Source organism: Thermobia domestica, chromosome 3 (genome assembly GCF_964235325.1).
Source record: "Thermobia domestica chromosome 3, izTheDome1.hap1.1, whole genome shotgun sequence".
NCBI lineage: Eukaryota > Metazoa > Arthropoda > Insecta > Zygentoma > Lepismatidae > Thermobia > Thermobia domestica.
The window spans coordinates 14,215,600-14,230,536 of NC_137456.1; the positions used below are offsets into that span (position 1 = coordinate 14,215,600).

The following is a 14,937-nucleotide window of genomic DNA, read 5'->3' on the forward strand; positions in this document are numbered from 1 at the left end:
TGGATATTGCACCGTCCGATTATCACCTGTTCCATTCCTTGGACAATCACCTTAGGGGACGTCACTTCAAATCCCTAGTAGAGGTGCAAAATGCACTTGATACCTTCTGCGCTTCAAGGCCCACCAAGTTCTTGCGCGATGGAATCCATGGTCTTCTAGAAGGTTGGAAGAAGGTCGGAGGGATGCTGATGAGGACTATTTTTGATCTTTGAGGTACGTTTTTGCTGAGTTATTGATGTTCGAATGTGATGGGTGAAAAAGCGACAAAACTTTCTTCGTTACCTTTATAGAAAAATTTACCACAGACAAAAATTATGAATATTTTCAGAAGCTGAGACTGGGAACTGAATTTACATTAAAGCTCATCGATCAGGCTGTTATAAATAATTCACAAAGTATAAATTTAAAATGTGGTCGGGGTCATACAGTAACCAGTACATGCTTGCAGAGTTAAATAAACTTGTATACAATGAGATAGATCCACCATTATTACAGTTAGAAACCGCCAAGCATGTTTCGAACAAGACAAATGTGCTCGCGGTTCCTATCACGGCGTACGAATGTCAGCGTACAGTGTAATATTACTGTCGAAATCAGATCTTCAATAGATACATTTGAAGAACATGTACAGGATTGCTTTTAAGAACATAATTTAGCATATACAAATTTTAGAAGAAAATTTATGATTTTTAACTGTGTATGTATTACTGCTGAACACTATTAAAAAAGTATAAAATATTTTTTTGTGTACAATAATCTTGACAACAATTTGACCTCCCATGAAAAGTTTCTAATACGTGCTCTGCTGATAGTGAAGAGGTAAACAAAAGGATTTTTTACAGGAATCAAAATTTCATCGTTGAAACACGGATGGAAGTGAAGAGTTTAAAAAAATATATAATTCTAATTATTATATATCGAAAAAAATATTTAAATTGTAAAAGCGACTAGAAGGAATCTGCTTTACATGCAACGAATGATTAGCATACATTATTATATAAGTGTAGTTTTGGGTTCAATGTCTGTTGGGAGCCGCAAAATTTTCAGTATTTACTTACTATCTAATAGAAAGACAACAATAGCAGCGTTGAGAATCAATGCGCTAACAGTGATGCCAACCTGAAATGCAATAAAATCCCATCTCGAGAGGGAGGCAAAAAAAATCCTATTCTGAGTCTGAATTTCCCATGTTCTACTAACACTACTACTACTATTAATAATAATAATAATAATAATAATAATAATAATAATAATAATAATAATAATAATAATAATAATAATAATAATTTAAAATTATCTCGTGTGTATTTTTTTTCAAAATATACGTGAATTACAAATAAATTTCGATCTTCTGCATTTATAAAATGGATTGTGAATAACTATTTTCCTTAATAGAGAATGGGTGTATTTTGTTATGTTGTCAGAAATGCAGTGCCTGCATCACATCTTTCTGTCATTACCTTATACTAAGGTAAATGGTGATAGAAAAGTTTTAGTTTCTATGCATTTCGTGTGGAACGTTTCGAAAAGGATTGTTTCTCGTTCGATACAAAGTATTTTACATTTTCCCTTTCATTCGTTCATTGTTTTGTCTTCATTTTTCAAATACCGGAGCTCAAATTTCGTTCCTTGATACTTGAATTTTAAGAATGACATATGACTAACGTAAGTCACTCCTCACTAGCATGAACTGTGTCGATAACAAAGAAAATGCTTCAATCTGAAAGTGGACAACACTGACACACCTATAGATGACTTCTTATGTCTACTTCCAGTTCGTTGAGATTTAAAACATAAATAATTGTAATATTTACCAGTGGTCTAAATTGAGTGAATTGAGAATTCACAACAACTCAAACTGGCCAATAATGCATTTTAAGTAAATACGTAAAAAAAGCTTAAAATTATATTTTAGTGTTCACACAGTTATTTCAAGATGAATGCAGTCGTAAGTAATGAGCTATTTAAAGAAGAAATAAGTTTTAATATTATGTAAACAAATTAACACATTTCATATTGATAAATTCCTTGAGATCAATAGTTAATAATGACATATTGAAACAAAACTACGTACTGCATATGAAGTATTAACATTCTGCATAGTGATAAAGCTGCAAATGTATTAGAGAAATCCACCGTTTCAAAGTTTAAAATTATAATTTGATTATAAATCAAATTTACGATCTCTTGCTATTTAAATATATATATATATATATATTTTAAAAATGCTTGGAACAATATAAAATAAGATTAAAATGAACGAACATGATTATCTGAACACGACTGATTCAGAATCAATATAGAAATAAACTTTTTAAAAAGTCAATGAGTGTTTCTTGGGAGATTAACTGTCTTTCGCTCTCTTCTACCACAAAATTTCGTATACCAGTTTCTTTCACCTTAAATAGAGTAAATTATTTTGTTTAGTACTTTTCGATTTACGCACGTACTGTTTTCCCAGGAGTTACTAATATACGTATTACGCCTGAAATGTTAGTCCACCCACATAACAACAAAGTGATGCAGGTTGCCTATTGCATTGCAGTTTCCGCAAACTACAAAAGCCGACTTAAGAAATCTAGGCAAGGATTGGAAATATTTATTTCGAGGGATGATTGGGCAATTTTAAGTAAATTGAATATTACGAAATCCATACTGTTGCCATAGGAACAGCAGAGAATGAAAAAAAAAGTGCCATATGTTCTGTTGACGAAGAAATGTGTGGGTCTCTTTCTTGCTTTTTCATCCCACACAAAATAATATAAGGGGGGGGGACGTTTTCACTCACTACTATTAACATTCCCTTAGTGGTGGATATAAAATTGAATTATTGTGTTTTGTAAAACTATTTTAAAGAAACAACAATCGTGACATTAGTAATTAAATGTCCATGCGTGGATACATATCTAAGTGCGCCTTTATACTAATTTGAGGTTGCGAAATCCAATGGAGCCGTTTTTAATTTTATCCGTACAAACAGTCACGAGAAAAATGACCTCAAAGATGGGAGCTTTGAATGACCGCTTATGCCAATGGTAAACGCGTCCATGGTTCGATGTATTTCTAGTTGTACTTTTTGTAGCAATTTCAGAATCCAATGAAATTATTATTGAACTTACGCGTCCACGAGGTCAGGAGCACTTTTATCATTGGCATAAGCGGTATTGGACAGGTTCCAAATTTAAGTTCAATTTTCTCTTGACTCTATGGACGGATAAGTTATAAAATAGTTCAATTCTGTCCTCAAATTACTGTAAAAAGTGCAGAGTCCAACGTCCTCAAATTAGTATTAAAAGTGCAATTACAAAGGTATCGAATTGTGGGTACTTTTACCATTGGTATAAGCGGTTCTTCAAAGGTCCCAACTTCGACATCATTTTTTTCGTGACCCCATGGACGATAGTGCTCCATTGCATTCAGAATCCTCAAATTAGTATAAAATGAACACTTGAAAATTCACCCACGAGTGAACACTTTTTATTTGCGATATCGTCATTTCTTTCACGTCTTATGTGCACTAATATCAGGGATTGTATGTAGATGTTTGCACGAATGTTTCTGTACTTTTTATGCCAACACATTCAGATATACAGATGGTGATCAGAAAAATGGAAACACCTGTAGTTGGCAACACGTCAGATGTATGGGTTGGCAGTGGTGTCGTGGCGCCCGCAGCGCCTGACCGCTGGTGGTGGTGTTAGGTTGGTCTCCATACTACGTCAGGCGCAGTGGAACAGCAGTGACCAGTGGCTGCAGCAGACGGAGGTAGTGTAAAATGGAAGATCTCCCAGATTTTCAAAGAGGGCAAATTGTTGGTGCGCGGTTATGTGGAGTGAGTGTGACGGCAGTGGTTACTGTGTTAGGTGTGTCGCGTGGGACAGTGTCGAAGGTGATGATGGCCTACACAACACACGGGAAAACCACATCGGGGAAGCGGAACAGTGGGCGGAAGAAAATCATGAGTGATAGGTCACGCGCATTGTATTAAAGCGCATTGTCACGCAGAACCGTCGTGCCACTGCGGAGCAAGTGACGGAGGAACTCAATCAGCACCTCCCCCGCTCTGTTTCGACAATCACAGTCCGCCGCGAATTATATGACATGAACTTACGGGGTCGTGTTGCACAGGCCAAACCGCTCATCAGGGACCATAACGCTTTCGCACGCCGCAAATGGTGCCGCGATCATGCAACTTGGACCGTTGAGAACTGGAAACGTGTGATATGGTCGGATGAGTCATCCTTCACCCTATTCCCAACCACGGGCCGTGTTTATGTGTGGAGAACGCCCAAAGAAGCTTATGATCTGCAGTGTCTCCGCCCAACTGTGAAACATGGCGGCGGCTCGGTGATGCTGTGATCCGCCATATCATGGTTTTCATTGGGTCCTGTGGTCACACTTCGCGGACGAATCACTGCCAACGATTATGTCGCAATTTTAGGAGACCACTTGCATCCTATGGTCTGGATGTTGTTCCCGGACAATGACGCCATCTTCCAGGATGATAATGTACCCATTCACACAGCTGGCGTTGTTGCAGCGTGGTTTGAGGAACATCGGGATGAAGTTCAACGCCTCCCCTGGCCCGCCCAATCCCCAGATCTCAACATAATTGAACATCTGTGGTCCGTCTTGGAAACAAGACTCCGGAGACGATTTCCACCTCCATCCTCTCTCACAGAACTGGCCGATGCCCTGCACGAGGAATGGTGTAAAATTTCGCTTGCTAGCATTCACGACCTCTATGCCTCCATCCCACGTCGCATCAAGGCTGTTCTGAAGGCGAAAGGTGACCCGACACCATATTAACCTGGTAAGTTACAATTTCGTTCAGGTGTTTGCATTTTTCTGATCACCATCTATATATATATATATTCAGCTGTTATTTATTTTAATATTTTTTTTTTAATCACTTGTACTTTTTGCGGAGGATAAGAGACCTTTTAGAATGTTCGGGCGTAGTGAGAAGTAAAAGTAGAGAAATGGTCTACAATGGCAAAGCTTACTTTGAGAAAGAAATAGCAAACGCTGGTCCATTATTACCAATTGCAAAAGTAGTGGAAAGGATTGTGATGCTTTGCAAATACGAAAAAAATCAGACATAAACACTACGAAGGGAAAATATTCCGACTATATAAACAAATCCACAACACCGTTTTATTCACCTGAGAAAAAAACGACCAAAAAGCTCTCTAACAAACGTGGATAATTTTCAGAACAAATATATTCGTCACCACATTTATGACTATTATCAATGAAAAGAATATCCTAGCTGCGAAAAGTTGTTCACTTCCTCAAGGAAATGGTGTATAGATTAAGCTTAAAGATGATCTTGAAAAATGTGGGATTCAAGTGGAAACCATACTCAAGCAGGCAAGTGTCATTATAAAGAAACGATATCAAGGCATAGAGATGTGTGTGTGTGTTTTTTTTTAAGGTAAATTAGAAATTAGAAGTTCCGAGCGAAGGAGCTCAACTGGTAGAGCGTTGGCTTCACATTTGGGAAGTTGTGGGTTCGATTCCCGCTACCCACCATATTGACTGGGGTTTTTCAGGGTTTTCCTCAGTCCTACCAGGCAAATGCCGGGATGGTACCTCTAAACAGCCCTGGCCGATACCTTCCCAAATCCCTTCCATTGTTATTGTTGTTGTTGTTAGATATCCAGTGTAAAATGGCCTCTAAGCTGTATTTGGTGATTGTTAAATAAATAAATATGTATGGCGTGGACGACACATGGATTAATTAGGGACATGCAAAGAATAAAATCTGGAAAGACGAATCAAAAAGGAGCAATGAATAGTCCAACAAAGAAGGGAAAACATTTATTTTGTTACACGCAGGAACTGTAAACTGATTAGTTGCAGGGGCTAAGTTGTTATTAACTTCCCAAAGAAGTGGTGATTGCCACGGTGAAATGAGACGTCAGAAAACTTCACTGAATTGTTTCAAAATTGTCCACCATTAAAAATAACTCGATAATAGTGTTAGAGAACGCCTCTTACCATAGCACACACGTGAATAACCTTCCCTACAACAGGCAACAAGAAAGAAGATATCATTCGTTGGGCGCAGTGAATAAGCTTAAATAGATGAAGAAACCCCTTTCTGCAGGTTTTTTTTCTTTTACCGAAAAAAACATAATCAGTATTGGAAACTTGAATTTTAGATTTTTCACTTAATTCGGACGAGAAATAACTAAGTGCCATATATGACACACTTACAACTCACAAAGAACATTCCAGATGGTCACCAAAATCTCTTATTCATACACGTCAATATCTCACACAGCAGCCAAAACAGTCATTTGATGCCTATGATATATCACAAAAAGCTAAAGTGAAAAACGGGTTTGTGCCATATATGGCACGGCATACGATGCACTTGCTGAAATCGTATGTCGTGTTAAATATAGAACTTCTGGAAAATTACGTCTTTTTTGAACATGATTGTGCAATACTTTTCTGGTGGTAAATTATTTTTAAGAAAACAACCGTCGTAACATCGAGATCTTGAATGGAACATGCTGCATGTACAGACTCATTTTCGTTATCATTGTACTAAGGAGGGCTTGAACTGCCTGCTTTGTTCCAGTTGAGGAGAAAAACAGTCGAAGATACCCTCAAAGTACAGGGCAAGTCAAAATGATGGACTCGATTTCAAAAATTTATTCTGTTAAACCTAATCAACACATATTATTGTGAGACATGCAATTCGAAAGGTTAAATTTCAAAGTTTAGTTTCCACGCAGTGTTTCCACTTTCTACTGCTGAGTCAGTAGTGAACATGAAATGAATTGCTGACATTGACCGCCGCATGCTAGAAAAGGTTTGGCAGGAGATAGATTATCGGCTTGATATTGACCGCCGCATGCTACAAAAGGTTTGGCAGGAGATAGATTATCGGCTTGATATTGACCGCCGCATGCTACAAAAGGTTTGGCAGGAGATAGATTATCAGCTTGATATTGACCGCCGCATGCTACAAAAGGTTTGGCAGGACATAGATTATCGGCTTGATATTGACCGCCGCATGCTACAAAAGGTTTGGCAGGAGATAGATTATCGGCTTGATATTGACCGCCGCATGCTACAAAAAGTTTGGCAGGAGATAGATTATCGGCTTGATATTGACCGCCGCATGCTACAAAAAGTTTGGCAGAAGATAGATTATCGGCTTGATATTGACCGCCGCATGCTACAAAAGGTTTGGCAGGAGATAGATTATCAGCTTGATATTTGCCGTATTGCGCGAGATGCCTATATAGAACACTTGTGATATCTTTGAAAAATCTTTCTCAGTACACTTCTCGACACATGTCTTAAAATAGCATATGTTTATTAAATTTCACAGAATAAAATCAGGTCCATCATTTTGACTTGCCCTGTACTAGTGGTCTATTCTTCTTTAAAAATTCTAGCTAAGCTACTGTCGTTGTAATGCGCAATTTGAGAGAAGCATTACGCTTGGAAAGAGAAAAGTGTGTACAGTTTGTGTGTAATATATCTCAGGTAATGGGAAATGTAATGCAAGGGAAGATATAAGCAAGGTAAAAATAAAGATATACATAAAAAAGCTTCTCATTTCGTCCTTGAGAGTGTATGTCCACCTACTATCTACAATATTTGTAAATAAATATTACGATCAGTTGCTTTATTTATGCAAGTATTTGAGAATAAAACCCCGAGACGAATATTCAGATCCAAGAGGAACGAGAATGGGGAATGATGGAAACTTTACAACGAAAAACTACATAATTTATGGTTTCCCAAACACTGTTAAGTTCAAGTCTAGGAGGGGCGGGGGTGAGCAAGTTATGTAGCCAGAATGGGAGAAAATACGAACGCTTTCAAAGTTTTAACTGGAGATTCAATCGGAAAGCAACGTTCTTTTCTCCAGCATGATGAGCGCTATTGTTACCTGCAACAAGACGAGGTAACGTGGCATACATCCAACACCACCATGGAATTTTTGGAAGACATCTTTGGTGACCACTTGATTTTAAAAGGTCTGTAGCCAACTCATTCTCCTGGCTTATCGTCAGAGACTTCTTTCTCTTTTATATATGTTAATATATAGCGAGAAAACCCTAACAATATATAAGAACTGGAAGGAGTCATTGCTGAAAAGATTAACTTCACATGTCCTGGTACTCTACGAAGTGTGTCAAAAAAATATGGTTCAAAGGGTTCGAATCTGCCTTCAGGAAAATGATGGACATTTCCAAGATTTGCTATAAGATAATATCAGTTCTCTCTTAACTACATTACATGAATCAAATCAAATGTGTGTGTTTCATAGTCAATAATGGTCACGATGGGCACAAGATAGTGTACAATTCTTAACTCCTTTATATTGGCAACTGTTGATTCCACAAATTAAATCCGCATTCACACATACAAGGGGCTGTTGCAAAATTCGTGGCTCAACCCAGGAGGAATGCAGACAGAATGATGAAATTGTACAGTTTTAAAGAGCATATTTGTGAATGTGCAAATACAAATTTTCATATTAATAACGAAATTCTTACTGCGTTTCCAGGTCTCTGGAGTGATTACGTGTGGCCAAGCAGCGAATTTCGTGAACACCGAGATCAGAGACACAAACAAATCTTTGTTCCACCAAGGAAAGTTGGCGAAGCAAATTCATGAGCAAACACTACGGGACTCTCCTCCGCTATTTTCCGTGGTGAAGAAATAGGTGGTACTGTTTAAATGTGGCGATTTCTCAACAGATAATGCTCCATGTGCAGGAAGACCAAGAATAGTGAATGTCCCCAAAATCGTGGATGAAATTCATGACATTATTCTTGAAAATCGTAGAATTTCAGCGAAACGTGTGTCGGAGACACGTCGGTAGCATAATTAATAACAACTTGGGCATGCGCAAGCTCTTGGAAATATGAATTCCTAAAAGACTGTCAGCAGATCAAAAGCGTGAAAGATAGGGGGCATTGAAGGAATTCATCTCCAATTTTGACCGCAATGTTGACCAATTTCTATTACAAATAGTAAGGATGGACGAAACCTGGCTGTATCACTAGAATCCTGTAATGAAACAAGTCAATGGGCTGACGGCACTCAGGTTCCTCTCACCACAAATTCAAGAGACAGAAGTCGGCTGTAAAAGTGTTTCCAACATTCTTCCGAAATAAGGATTGGACAGTACTCATAGACTAACTGCCCAGGGGTCAAAATTTAATGCAGAGTATTACTCTATAATATTCACGAAACTGAAAGACAAATTGGAAGTCTGACGCCGCGGAAAATTGAAATCAGGAATTATGTTCCTTCAGGATAATGTCTCTGTCTATTAAGCACTGAAAGCTCAACCAGCATTGGATGATCTTAGGTTTCAGTGCCTAGATCATCATCCTTACTCATCAGATCTAGTTCCGTTAGACTATTTCTTATTCCTCAAATTCAAACACTGGAAAGGACGCCATTTCGGATCTGATAAGGAGGTGATTAGTGCTACGGACCAGTACTATGTGTATTCAGATTTTTTTATACCTGGTCTGCAAAAATTGGAGCACCGTGCACGGAAGTATACTGAGCTTCGGGGCAAGTATGTAGAATAACTGTAAAATTTTATCATACCACTTGCACTCGTGGGTTGGGCTACAAGCTTTTTAGCATCCCCACGTATTAACAACATTGTTCTATAGGCATATCTTGCAAAAGTCACTACATTTGAAATTTTGCAGCTTTTTCTATTCTAAACGACACGTACAATATTCTTTCGTAAAATAATAGCATTTTAACTGAATTCATATGGTTGAATAAGGAAAACTCCTTACACAATATCTACAGCTATTTTTATTTGTACTAGCTGAAACACAATTTTACAATAGACGATTTCCATTTTTTAACATTAAAATTTTAATAAAAATAATGGACAGATTTACAAATTTTTAACAAGCAGCATATTAAATACTATTAAACTAAAAATAATTTTATCCAACTAAACATTTCAACACTTATACATTAAAACATACGCACAACATAGAAGAATTTGGACCAATGTCGCTAATTTGTACATTTTATTGTTACAAAAAATAGTGTGACCTAATCAGACTAAAATACGAGCATTTATATCTGAAACATTAAATATCTTATAGTTGTTGATAACTTACGATGGAACAGTCTCTAAAATGATTCAATAAGCACTACAAAAACCTATCGAAATGGAATGAGTGTTCGGAAAGTAAGGTTACAAAGCCTGCAGTGAAACGTATATACATTATTTCATACAACCTATACAGCCAACAGATAGTACATACATTAGGTTATTCTTCGACATAGTCTCCATATCGGTTGAGGCACTTACCGCATCGTGGGATGAGTTTGAAGATTCCCCTTCTGGCAAAAATCATGTTCTTTCGTGTTCGGCCACATTGTCACGAAGTGTTTCCCCTCCTCGTCTGTAGCGAAGCGACGGCCTCCGTCCGAGGCGCTCCTTCAAGTGCGGAAACAGGCGAAACTCGCTTGGTACGGGGTCCGCGCTGTAAGGAGGAGGGTCATTGTCCCAGCAAAACTGCTCCACCTGTGTGTTGGTCTTTTGGGTTGTATGCGGACGTGTGTTGTTGTGAAGAAAGATGACACCTTCGGTGAGAATGCTGACAAGACATTATAGTTTCTCTGTTAATCTCTACCAGCCGCCACCGAATTTCAGTCGCGGTTAAATACTTCGCCCACAGAAATTGAATAACTGAGCAGACTTCTTTGCGACACCAGTTTTCCAAACGAGTCGCCATTTGTGTTTACATTTAACTAGCGTCGTAGCTGAAACTCTGCACAGTTGCCAACTCCATGTATTAATATTACCACACACTGCTTATTCCTCTGTAACAGACGAAACTCCACAAACATCGGCCTTGTAATCTTAGTTTCTGGTTCGCTCTCGTATTTTAATAAATGTTATAAATACAGATATAAATATCAGACATGAAATTTTACAGAAAAACCAACCCTGTAAGTAAAACTAAAACAGTCTTTTCTTAGTTTAACGTCCCATGCTTATGCACTGAGGCTACAGACGGTGACGATGAGACGGATGATAATACTGGAATTTAAAAAGTGTGAGGAAATAGAAAAACCCTGAGAAAATCCACGCACACGATGATAGTGCACCACAACGTTCACCTTGGCGAGAGCTGGAACCGAACCAAGGACCCCAATCCTATTAATGAAGTTTAATATGGTAAACATAGTTGTAAAAACATTTTAAAGTCTTTAGACACTTACAACAAATATAACGTTTCTTGACGTCTCTACGATTAATGTTTTTCTTCTTGTGATCAATTTTTATATGAATGTTTAAGGCGGTCCTGGGGGTTCGGACCCGCCTCGAAATTTCGACTTTTGTGTAAATTTAGCCTAATTTTAGGGACAGTTTTAGAAATTTTAATATAAAATACCCTCCTATTGAGTTTGGACCTCCCCCCCCCCCGAAATAAATTTCTGAGTGCCCTACTGACATTCACGTCTACTTAGGATCGATGACAAGCTCTCTACTAAACAAGCAAGAATACTTCATTTATCCCAACTGCAAAGAGCCATGGCCACGACGTGATATACAGTTTTCCCAATACAAGTAATTAACATTACAAAATCGTATTTTTTTGCCTACTTGTACAAAACTGACCGAAGTGTGAAAACCTATAAATATTAATCAATCTTCTTGAAATCTGACATACTATCTTTTACATTAACGAGACTCAGGGCATAAGTAAAGTCTACGAAAAAAAATTACATTTTCTGTCTTTCTTTACAAAATGAAACCCACCTTTCTGTCCACCATAAAGTTCACTTGGCGAGAGCTGGGATCGAACCAGGGACCCCACGCCTATTAATGAAGTTTAATATGGTAGACATACTTGTAAAAGTATTTAAAAGTTTTTAGACATTCACAACAGATATAACGCTTCTTGACATCACTAGCTTCAACGTTTTCCTTCTTGTGAGCAACTTTTATATGAATGTTTAAAGTGGTTAAAGATAAGAATTTTCTTCTACAGATGGAACACAGAAAAGCAACTTGTGGTTTTATATTTAAGTTCCTGGTTTCAACATCTATCATGTTCCGAGCACTGCAACATTTGACTCTCACATTGCCACCTTTCGTATTTGCCTTCAAACTTCGTCCGTTGAAATTTAATTTTACACTTTTCTTTTCGTGGATTATTCTCGAACAATCCGTGAGCACTACTGAACATTTTGTAATACATCCACCGTACTTGTTTATAATGGTATCCGAATTACTAGTCACAATATGAGAAGAATTTCCCGACAGTTTAGCACAAGATTTAGCTTTCTCTCTTCTCACTATTAATTTGTCTCTGTTCCTCAGAATGTTTCCTGACATTTTCAACGGACTTGTTTCTTTATCACCAGTCAGAGAATTTTTAGTGTTGTTACATGCTTCCTCATTCTTCTTCTTCTTAATCGTTGACTTCCGCTTCTCAGATTTCGAACTCTTCCATCCACGATTAGATCTGGTGGTACTAGTACGACATGTACCTATCGCCTGCGTTTTTGAATTACAATTACGTTGATCATCACGAATATCATTTGCAGGCGGCGACTGCGAAGCACTCTTAACATGACCTTGAGAGGAATCTTCGTCTGTTAGTTCAATTGCTCTACGAGACACTGAAGACTCGAGTTTTATTTTAGGAATACCTAATGGATCAGCAAACTCCGTACATCCTGAATGACCATCGTTGTCCTCAAATTTTCCAATTTTTTCAAATTTAATTGGTACTGCTTCCCTTTTAACTGTCTCAACAAGCAGCCTAAAAAGAAAAGAAATAGGTTTTCAGTTAAAGCAGCTTTCCTTTAAGTACTCGTTTCATATGTAGCTAATTCTACTCATTTCATTGTAATTAATCATGTTGTTAGGTAAAGTACAAAATGGATTTTAGTCTGTAACAATACTCTAAAATGAATACATAACTTAATAGAAATTAATTAGGAAAAGCAAAATACAGGATTAGCATAAATGATTCATTCGTTTTTGGGGGAAAAAAACTATATTTTCAAAAGTATTACAGGTACACACATGAAAGATATATAAAAAGAACCACAAACTCACTAAGTTTGCCTTGTATATTCCAGGTTGCAGCATTAGTCAATTATCTTTTCGATCGGGTGTGGCAGTGTGGCAGTACGAGGTCAGTACCTGTCGAAAATGAAGGGAAAACAAGAAAAAAAGACGTCGTCTGGACGTGTATCGTGTCACCAAAGGGACACATATTGAACATTTGTAGAGGGTGTATACATTTGGTGAGTTTGTGGTTCTTTTCATATAGCTTTCATGTGTGTACGTGATATTTTTGAAAACATAGCCTTTTCTAAATGAATCATTTATGCTAACCCTGTGTATCAAGACAATGAATGATTTATTTAATTCGTAACATTGCTTGTATATTTCGTCTTGCGTCAGTTGACAATAAAACCTAAGGCATTAGCTAAGTACAACAACAAACAAACGTCAATGGATATTAAATTTCATGTTATTTCTCAACAAATCAAAAATGCATATGATTTGCTTAGATGCAGTGAAAGCGATTGGTTGAATCGATTCTTGTGTCTGTCTCTCAAGTATTCAATTGAGTTGAGTTGATTTTGAGATTAACGTCCCTTTCAGCAGCGAGGCCTTATGAAACGGGATCTACTGATTAACGTGGAGTCCGAACCAGATGAGCTTCCACCAGGAATGGAACCGGAGTCTCCCACGCCAAAGGCGCATACGCTAACAGCTCAGCCACGCATGAGCTTCTATCTATGCGCCTGAGAAGTATTGATTTATTGATAGTCTTGGTGCCCATGAGAAATAATACCTTCATTTCTTGTTCCTTATCTCCTAATGAACCAATATAGGCATCTACTTTTTAACTTTAAGTAATCTTCCTTTCTCTGAAAGAAAGAGCATGGCGATTACTATGTGTGTAGTCTCGTTGTATTGACAACACGAAGGCTAACAACAATATATTATCTAATTTCAAAGCAATTTTGTGAGTTGAAAATATGAATGCTGGTGCTGGTCTGATATATTCAAAGTATTCTGTAAATGTGTTAAGTAGTAAATTAAATTGGTGAGCGAAAGAAAAGTACAAATATAAAGTAAGCAATTATTACATCAAAAATAATTATTGAAAGGTAAAGCAACGCATTCTTGTGGATTTGTATAACAATTTTCAAGCTGTTGTGTAATTCAAAAATAAATTTTATGTGAAGACCATAACATAATTTTCTTATTGAAATATTTATAAAGTGTGATTTTGGACTAATACTGTTGTTCCGCTCACCAACTTAATTTATTTCGTTTCCATCATGTTTCAACTGATAAAAATAGTATATTTAAGTTCTGCAAAACTGAAGCCTCACCTTAGAAGAAAGTACTCAAAGAAGGACTGTATACTACAGTATTACTTAAGACATAAGAAAACTAGTTGCGAATGCTCCGAGATCATTGCCAGAACAAACTTAAAAAGAATTATTTTTTCTTATTTAACGTCAACAGGCTTTATACCAATTGTTCTATGTACTTTATTATTATACTTATTAAATAATTCTTGGAATATATCTATACATTTACAATTTCCTTGAGTACTAATTTTATTCCCACATGTTTTTTTTAAGAGTTCTGTTAAAATGTTCTACGATATGTTGTTTCACGAACACTCATGCTCAAACTGGAGGCCTCAAAATTGAGAAATTGATATGGCTCCTCAAATCTCCCGAAATTCGAACTTTTCTTGGTCAATATCTGGGGAACGGTGGCCACCGGATACCATTTGGTACCAAAATGTTCACCATCCTGTTAAGTATTGATCAACATCAATGTGATCTCTCTATGACTTACGATTCCCGAGATATGGCTCCTTAAATTTCCCGAAACCCAAACTTTTTTGGCCAATATCTCGGGAACGGAAA

General features: G+C 37.2%; 1 protein-coding gene across 4 annotated transcripts in view; it reads right to left on the reverse strand.

The window, feature by feature from the left end:
- Positions 1–9,798: 9,798 nt before the first annotated feature.
- LOC145682420 (uncharacterized) overlaps positions 9,799–14,937 on the reverse strand; it is a 28,950-nt gene continuing 23,811 nt past the window's right edge. For all 4 annotated transcript variants that reach the window (XM_081754047.1, XM_081754046.1, XM_081754049.1 and 1 more), the window contains exon 4: positions 9,799–12,794. In XM_081754047.1, coding sequence (XP_081610173.1) covers positions 11,849–12,794 — 946 coding nt within the window. In that variant the 3' untranslated portion in view covers positions 9,799–11,848. The remainder of the gene's footprint in view (positions 12,795–14,937) is intronic.